Genomic DNA, 9830 nt, shown 5'->3' with positions numbered 1-9830 from the left:
TTCATTTTCATTTATTTTTAATTCTGATAATTTTTTCCTATACTGAAAACAAATTATGTACAACGTCACATAATTACAAGTGGTTGTTTTAAGCTTTTCTCTTTGTAACATTCAAATATTTTTCTGATTCTTCAAAAAGCAACACACAATGTCTCGCGCTGATGACAAAGCAAATACAACAAGCAGAGACATTGATACAACTGATCCAGTCGAATTAGCACATATACAACACTTTAACCTGGAAATGCAACATCCAGGTTAAAATACTGCAGTCCCAGGAATTTCCCAGGACTGATCCTGTGTAGTCATTTTTTCTTCATACTTCACCTATGACTCGTTATACAGTTGGACTGGACATTAAACAAGATCATTTGAATAAAATCCACTACTGCAAACCAAAGAAATGGTAAATATGCCAAAGATTTTCACACAATGCAGTCTTGTAGTGAGTATGAGAAGCACACTTGGCCGAAGTGCACCCAGAATTCCTGGAGTCTGAAGAAAGACGTGTGGTTATCATTTTGAGTGTTACATGCTGGTTGGAAGTTTCTGGGTCCTGTTCTTGGCCGGTATCCCCGTCTGCTGAAATTCCAGTTTTTCTTGAATGTACAGTCGTTTGCACTCCTCGAAAAACGCCGGATCCTGGTAGCTGGCGGAGAACAGAAGGTACAGAGTCACAGCTATTGGACAAGTTTGGGAACGATGAGACTGGATGGGGAACAGTGGTCGTATGTAGAAGAAAATCAGAAAGCCCGAATCAGAGCTACTGGCAGAGTTTGCGTGCAGTGCTATGACACCTTGGGGTGTGAGAGCTGAGAGGTGTAGAAAGTTGTGCAAAAATACTCACTGTTGTGTCAGGCATTCCTTCAGGGCTGAGTTTTCTTCTCGACACTTAAACGCCATAAAGAAGCCGGACTCTTTGCAGCAGCTGTTGAAGGCTGGATGGAAAGAAAACAGGAAAGTGTCAATTTCAGCTCTGATCAATGACCCAGAGGAAACTACTTTGTTATTCAACCAAAGCACCAAAAGCAACCAAATGCATACACACTGATGCACTTTTCTTACTTAATTAAAAATCATATAACCAAGCATTTTTCCTCATTTGATCCAAAACAACATCTACCCAAGAATCTGTAGCAAATTTTTCCCTCTTTCACGTTACACTCCTTGGAACACAAATTAAAAAAAAATAAAAACAGAATTGACAGCTCAGACTTTAAAGAAAACTAGTGCCTCTTTTATAAAAAATGTATGAATTCATGATGCATTGATTAAAAGCGCCACTTTTTAGAAGTTACATGCGATCTGCATGATGTACAAGTTAACAACTAAAACAGCTTTAGGTTGTGTAGTGATGTAGAACAGAAGTCAATATAATTTCACCTCTTAGCAACTCTTAAAATCTGTAATTGAGTCTTTTTAGACAAAATTAAACCACATCCTCAATACCTTCAGCAAGACAGGAAACTGTGTTAATCTGTACTCCGAAATGTGCAAGTTAAACTACAAACGATCATAAAAAACAAAAAACAAAGATTGTTTTACCTTTAAAATATTTAACAGAACAAAATATTTAACCATCATACATCTGAATATGTATGATGGTGGAGAAACACCTTTCTCCACACTTAATTAAATGCAACTCCTACAAAAACATGCTATGAGCTAAATTGTCTCGTCACATCAAAACAGACCAGAAGTAAGCTAGGGTCAGCATGTTACACCAGCCAACTCCTCCCAAAAAGTGTTAGAAATATAAATAAAGATAACTTTTTTATTGTCATGTGCTCAGAAAAACACATGTGGGCAATGAAATTTATACTCCATAAGCTCCATTAAACACCACTTTTAGAAAAAAAGTCACATAAATCAATAATAAATTAAAAAAACAGTCGTCACAACCATTACGAATTACACAAAAACTTAAATCACATTAAGTTTAGAGGCCTGATCGCCTGGGGATAAAAAACTGATAAAAACTGTTTCCGTAGCAGAATGGAATATTGAGCACTGTGTGAAAATAATGGGTGAGTCTGAATTGAAAGCAAATACACTTTGTAGACTCCATTAACCTGGTGAAATGTTACAGGAACACAAAAGTCACTCCCCTTTACGTGCTCATGAACATCATTTTTACTAGAGCTGCAACTCCTGCAGGAAAGCTGTCTGCAAGACTGTTTTTATAGGAGTTTTCAACCACTGTTCCAGTAGTGCATTTGTGAGGTCAGACACTGATGTTGGACACGATGCCCTGGCTCACTGTGTCCATTCTCATTCATTCCTAAAATGTATTTTCAGATTAAGGCTACACCAAACTCACTCATTCAGGCTTGTAGACTTAAATAGGACCGTACAATGCTACCTCCATATCATGGTGATAATATTCTTTGCAGTTAGCCAAGGCTTGTCTAGCAACAATATTTAGCATGTTGGTCGCCACATTTTTTTTAGATGCGGGACAGAGAATGCTCATCCTGCAAGCGACTGAATAAAGGACGCCTGAAAAATATTGCGACCAAAATAGGGGTTTTACGGTGCTGATTATGATTCAAAATATCACGAAACTCTGACCCCCTCCCACCCATAATCAAGCGGCCCTAGATGACACTTTAGCGAGTCCTTCAGGGATGACCACAGCTACTGTCACCCACCTCTCTACACACAGGAGCCAACTAGAAGGTGTGGAAGACCCGAGTCTTCACCTTGTTAGCAAGTTCTCTCTCAGAGGTTTAATTGAAAGGGCCGCCCTCACATCTTATCGCTGACATCAGTATGGTTATCAGACGTTGTCATTAGGATGCAAATGTAAAAAAACAAAAAAAAAAAACAACAACTGAAAAACCAATTTAGAGAAGCAGAAGAGCGCGACTAATCTAATCAAGATCAAGCGGCGCCTCATCCCTGTCCCATGGGACTGATGGAGACTGCAGAGGGTTGCCTCTCTGACCACACCGCAGCAGCTCTACCATCTCCACAGCTGTGTGGACAGTTTATTGTCAGAGGAAGCTGATCTGAACAAATGTACTTTGGGCAGCTGGGGTTGACATTTGTGTAGACAAAAATAATACAAGTGCGGCAGTTAGTGTGAAGAGGAATCAAATGGCATTTTTAAACTAAAGAAAAAAAAAGTTTTAAATGTGTTGTGTGAACTAAGCCTGAAAATAAGGTTTAACTTTGATTTGTGTGCATTAATTTAGTAAGGAAGCAAGGTAGAGGATGTGTGATGCTGAGGACAGATTTTTTTCCCTCAAAGGCTCTGGGACTTTTGTTAGAGAGCGTGGCATCCTGAGCTCTTTGAAAAGCCCCATGATGATCTGTTTTCAGTTTACTGTCAGAGGGATTCAAAGAGAGCGTGATGACACAGACACTAACAAGATTACCAATAAATCTGGAAGAGAAACAGGCCCACAGCATCACCCATTATCAACCTTTTTTTACTCCCTTGCTGAATAAAACAACGCAAGCAAGAGGTGTATTTTTTCTAGAAATGCTAGCGTAAAAACTGACAGTCGACGAAAGATTAATTTTAAGTATTTTTCTGAATATTTCGAGATTTCAAGGTTTTCTTCACCTGGACTGCCAATATTTGTAAAGGGGGCTACAAATTGGGGGTTTTAATTTCAAAAAGGAAAGCTGATTATTCTTACCGACTTTTTTAAAATCAAAGTTTAAGATCTGAGATGAGATATGCAAGCAAGATTTATTCCGTTTAGAGAGAACATCATAATTGTTACGCTAATCTTGAAAGAAGCTATTATTGTGTACTTTGGATGCTTTTTGGCATGAAGAGAGAACAGACATGAATCATCGACATCATGTCACGTTAGACTGAGAAGAATCTGTACAGGTCAGTGGGACTCGTCTGAAGTGCAAGCTGCAGAGGCGTACACGCAGAGAAAGATAACACAGGAAAACATACTTGTTGCTTGTGTTTTTCACCTTTTTTTGTATATCACAAACAGACGCATTCAGAGGCTCAGAGAAAACAAGACATAAAAAAAAACAAAAAAAAAAACACCCAAAAACAAGAGCACGAGAGGGCGGGGGATGAAGGTGTGAAGAATGAGTGAGAAGAGAAGCCTGTAACGTAATGGGGGTTTCCACTACACACGCAGCCCACTGACTGTCCCATCACCTCCGCCTGTGCATGTGCACGGACTCCCTCTGAGAGCAGCACCACGCCGGCTCATGCAGGCTGTCGTCGGATTTCTGCAAACCACAACAACTAGGTATCGGGCTGATGCGTCGCTGCAGTCAAGAGGGCACACGAGAGCAAGGCTGCGACCGCGGTGCTTTTTATGCAGACGCAGTTTCAACAGCTGTCGAGTCGACTGGGATAGGCTCTCAAGTGACGGAGCTGAAGGTGACTTGGGATGCAGGTGCAGACAACGCCAGGAAAGAAAGAAAAAAAGGGTCAAAAGTTCGACAAAGAGGAAAAAAAAAAAACACATTAAAAAAAGATTAGGGAAGGACAGGAGATTACAATTATTTTTTCACGAACAAGGAATTGATTAAATCAAGCATGCAAAAGGTAGCTTAATCTTGAGATTTAACATATTTTGTGTGGATCAACCCCAGACAATAAAAAAACAACAAAGAAAAAACAGAAGGCAATTTGATGACGCTACACAAAGCTGATGAGAGCTGATGGTGTCATTACTCAAAGTAAAACAAGGCCTGCACCAATGTGGCCTGAAAGGCCATTCAACAAGAAAGAAGTCATTACAGAAAAAGTAATAGAAAATACTCCAAACTCACCAAAAAGCTGGCAAATGTTGCACACAGGTCATTGGTCTGATGAAGTTAAAACATTAATTCAAGTGTTTAGCCATAAGTTTGGCCACAAACATGTCTTCCAATTGGACAATGATGCTAAGAATGCCTCAAAAACAGTGACAACAAAGCCAGTGTTTTTGAGTGGCGATCACAAAGCCCTAATCTCAGTCCCATGAAGAACGACCAGCAACCCAAACTCAGTTACAGCAGTTCTATGTGAACTCCAGCAAACTGCAGTGACACCATTTTGGAAGGTGAACCCAAAGGACTAATGCAAGTAAAGTCTGTTTTTATTTTTTTCAGAAATGTCAAAACCATATGAACATCTAGTAGCCCAATTTACTTCTTTTTACATGTTAGCTCTCTTGAATAAGACATTCAACACATTCCCCTTAAACACAAAAACGTATGTCTAAGCACATGTATGCATTTAGTTTATAATGTAAAAGAGCACTGAGTGGTCAGTAAAACCAGAAGACATTTACCGTGTTATTAGCGTACTAATAGCAGCTGTAAGTCTATCTGATCTTTCACCAGTTTGCACAACAATTTCATCCTTTCAAATTTTTTTAATTGTCCTCGTCAATAAATCTGTTGCTAAAATTATACCTACCTTTTGCAAATCAGTTTCTCCTAGTTCTTAAGCATCGTAAGAAATCACTGAGAGAAATAATCACGTTAATTTTGAAAATAATGTATTTTAAACATAAGACACTTTTAAGATTTTGTATTACAGCATATTTCCACTGATTGTGGTTCTGATCTTTCAGTTGAACCACGAACAAACCAAAATAACTAAAGCAAAACACCTCTTCAGCTTTTCTACAGATCATTCTTAATCCAAATGTTTTAATATCACAGTAGGAGTTCCTAGAGACAAATTCTCCTACAAATAATGAAAAAAAAAACAACAACACTACACTAAAACTGGCCTAAGGTTTATGAAACATGATACAGAAACATTTCACTGATTTTGTCGCATCTGGTCTGATTTGGCCAATAGCCTTTATTTCAAGATCTAAAGCTCTTGTTCATGTCAATTACAAAACAGATGTAAATTATTTACCTACTCATCATTGGTCATCCAGTAAATTTACATAATCCATGGTTAAAACTGACCATAAATACAGCTAAGCTCACAATTATTTATCCTTATGGAACATGTTTGTAATATTTTCATATTTATTCCAATGGGAATAATATTAACATTTGGCAGTGGTCCAGTTAGAAATACAGACTTTATTCCAATAGTGACTTCATGCTAGAAAGTAAAGATTGAGCTGATTGGAATGTCTTGAGACCTCAATGACCATGAGGTGACCAATTCATGACCAATTCTTAAGTTCCAAAAATCCCAGTGGAGTCATGCAAAAAGCTGATCAGTAATTATAAATAGTTTTCAATTGTCACTTAAGACTTTTCCACTTATTACTAAGACGGATATAAATCACACCCAACATGTCTTTCTTTGTTAAGAAAAGGTCAATCATAAAAAAAAATTCACTTGCAAAATACAACCTTTTGCAGAACATCCTATGTTTAGGAGGATTTTGGTATGTTTTCAAATCAGAAACAAACATCTTGGATGAAAGAAAATAAATCTAGACCTAAATCTGTGAGGTGTATGAATATTTTTAGGTCAAACTATACATAGATCAGTGGTTCTTAACCTGAGTCGGTCTCAGGTTCGGCAGAGCCTCTGACGCGGAGGTGAAGACACACTTGTTAAAAGTTGTGATGACACGCCCCGCTTTGCCATCACTTGCTGCAGGGAATCACGTTTTGTGTTTGATTTGATGTAAAGCACTTTGAAATGCCTTGCTGCTGAAATGTGCTATACAAATAAAATTTGATTTGATTTGTTCCATTGCTCAGCCTATCGGTGCTGCAGGGAATTTAGTGCGTGCAGTAGTCAACGACTGTCGTAGTTGTACGTCGTGTGGTTAAATAGTAAAATAGTGAAAAAAAAAAAAAAAAACATTTTTGGGGGCTGAAAATCTTTTACGGGGCCAAAATATTTTTGGGGGGCGAGAATAAAGTAATACCGTGGTTTGTTGAGAGTTCATGCACTGTGTTGGTTTTGTTCTTCAAGCAAGGTGATGATCATGCACGGCTCATTTTGTGCATATAACATATAACTATGTCTTGAATTTGGAAAAAAAGTCATATTTTATTTATCACTAAAGAAGGGTTCAGTGAATGCGCATATGAAACTGGTGGGTTTGGTACCTCAGAAAAGGTTAAGAACCACTAACATAGATCAAAGAGCAATGATGGTTCTTACTTCCTGACTTGTTTTGAAGGTTATAAGAGCTATGATCGCCTCCTGGTTTAAAAGTACTTGATAGGATACATTTTTCAGGTGCAATGAATACAGCTGTGTTTCGGACTGTTTTCTGAAAATAACTTTTGGTTTGGTTTTAGTGCATAAAGATGAGTTTTCTCTCTTTCTGACCTTCAACTCTTTCTGCACAGCGCTCCTTGGCTTTCTCCCTCATCATCTTGGGGATCAGAACATCCTTCTCCACGTGCCTTAGAGGGACTTCCTCTGGTGATGCAGTTAAAAACAAACAGAAGCACAGAAAGTCACAAATAAACAAACAAAAAAACAATGGTCAGCGTTTGTATGTGTGTTTCTGTTCAGTTCATTACAAACTACAGCCCTGTTCTCGCTGTAGAAATCGGTGAGGATCGAACTAAATTCAAGATAAATCTACTAAAATAACGTAAAAGACAATGTAATGTCATGGGCAATAGTACGTCATGAGTAATCGGTCATCATACCACTCTTACACACACATTGTTATGCTAACGTAGCCACAACTTTTACGTATCATTTCTTGAAAGGGACACCGACCGTCAGTACTTAACTATAATTACCGAAATGCTACTAAAGCAAGGAACACAATTCAGGAACGCAAAATATCACCTGTGTTTGTTGCCTCCATCGTAGCAGAGCTGCTCAAAACATTACAAAACGGCACCAATGTGACCTAGCTCGTGTATGCTCCAAGACTTCCGCTGACGCCATTTTGTGGTCTCTGAACTACAAATCCCAGAAACACCCGGGGGATAGGCCGCTTAACCGAAGGTTCACTGAGAGCGCAAAAAATGTAGTAGAAGAATCAATAAATTAATTAATAGATTAATAAGTACAGAAATAACACCAACTGCAACAAAAAAATATGAAACAAGCTATTTGTTTTATCAGTCGGTAAATTTCCGTTTTTTATTATTTTAGTTAGTTAACTAAACTACCAAGACTACAATTTATATAAACAAAATAATCTTAAATCAGTTTTAGAAATTACCTGAAAAATTGTTTAATCAGGTAGTTCATTTTTAATTTATTTCTCTTGGTTCAAACAAGTTAGCTAAAGCTGCTGCAATTGAAATAAATAAAAACATACAAGGGGGATATTTGTGTCCAATTTGTATATATTCTGTTCTGTATATGTTTTAATTAAAACAAGTCATTTATTTGATGAGTTTACCTTTTAGCTGTCTTTCACCCCTTAATGGCCACAATATAATATGCCAAAGGAGTAATGTAAAATAAGTACACACTCCTGCACTTTACTGATAGAGAAAGATAATTTAGCAGATGTTAATTCAACTCTTAAAGATATTTTAGCAGTTACTGTAAATACTCTTAAATTTGCTGTCTTGTGCATTATCATTTCTATGCAGAAAACACTGAACTGTGCATGTTTTAAGAAAACCATTATATTCTAATGGATTCAAATGTTTTCTTAATTCAGTGATTATGTGATATAGGTAATTGGGTTTGGTTGTCTTAGTTCTATAAGGCTTGCTGAGTCAAGTCTTGGCTGTCTGGGAAGTAAAATACTTACAGGTTTATGTGTGATTCAAACTGAGCAAAAATGTTGTTCTATCTGCTAAACGTGTAACAGTTCACAGTTTTTGAAAAATATAAGTTAAGTCTAAGAGCATATGACCAATTAATCTAACAATGACAGGCTTTGAACTGCATCTGGAAATCCTAAATAACACAGGGAAACTGGATTATTATCATAGGACATGTTGAGTGACATCAGATTGAATGCTTGTGTGACCAAACTTGTTCAGCAAGTAGAAGTGCCAATCTGCAGTAGTGACAGTACACTTATTTCATGTAATGGCATTTATCTGAGATAAAATTCAGCAGGGCGCTGCTGAATACTCTGAAGAATTTTCTAAATGCATTCAAAATTTAAAAGGCAATGTAAGGTAATGATAAAAATAAGTGCTAATCTGGTCTTCATTTAATATAAAATCATTAATGCAACTAGGGTTCTGTCAAAAGATAACTTATTTGTAGAGCAAAATGCCCTACCGCATGCAAACAACTAACTTCTCTACATACCTGAAATACTATGACAGGACAGGGCACCTGGGGAAAAGTATACATATTAGTCAAATTGAGAAAAACTGAACTTTGTGTTTTAAAGATCTTCAATTTGAACAAAAAGCACACACCACTGAACATTTTGCCCTCCCTCTCCTGTCAGGTACACACAAATCCTACACCAGCTGCATAGGCTCTGAAAACCTTCAGACGATTTAACCATTTATTGATAAACATGAGAATCCATATTGTGACAAAAAAAAAATCAGAAACCAAAGGTGCACAAAAAAAATCAGTGTTCAGGTATTCTTGTAAACGCAGTACGTTACCTTCCACCCACAAGGTGTCGGAGCTTGAACCACAGACTGCACAATGAGCATGGTAAGCCTGACCACAGTCAGCTGTGTGGCGGACATGCTGTCTGGATCCCATGCAAGAAGGATCCACCTGTTTCACCAAAGAGACAGGTACACAGTTACAGACAAAGACACACACCTTGCAACAAAAAACGGTCTTCACACATTAGTCTTGTAGATTGCAGACAACATTGAGAAACAGGTGTAAACTCTGCATCCAAACCACACAGTTACTATGTGCGCCTTGGCAAATCACACTCACCCACACACACACACTAGCAGAGGCAATGTAGCGAAGCTATTACTCGTCTGCATAAAGTTCTCACGAATTGCTACCATGTAGTGCTGAA

At 37.8% G+C, this 9830-nt stretch overlaps 1 protein-coding gene across 1 annotated transcript; it reads right to left on the bottom strand.

The window, feature by feature from the left end:
- Window positions 1-7858, bottom strand: cmc1 (C-x(9)-C motif containing 1). The gene is made up of 4 exons (XM_044117970.1): window positions 7706-7858; window positions 7232-7324; window positions 848-938; window positions 1-649 (listed from the first exon to the last, which is right to left on the bottom strand). Exons 1-4 carry the CDS (start codon window positions 7722-7724, stop codon window positions 529-531), a joined length of 324 nt encoding a protein of 107 aa, XP_043973905.1. The 5' UTR covers window positions 7725-7858; the 3' UTR covers window positions 1-528.
- Between the last annotated feature and the right edge of the window lie 1972 nt (window positions 7859-9830).

This window comes from Gambusia affinis, linkage group LG05 (assembly GCF_019740435.1).
Source record: "Gambusia affinis linkage group LG05, SWU_Gaff_1.0, whole genome shotgun sequence".
NCBI classification, from domain to species: Eukaryota; Metazoa; Chordata; class Actinopteri; order Cyprinodontiformes; family Poeciliidae; genus Gambusia; species Gambusia affinis.
Note: the sequence above shows the minus strand (reverse complement) of the source record. Positions and strands in the feature narration are given on the sequence as shown.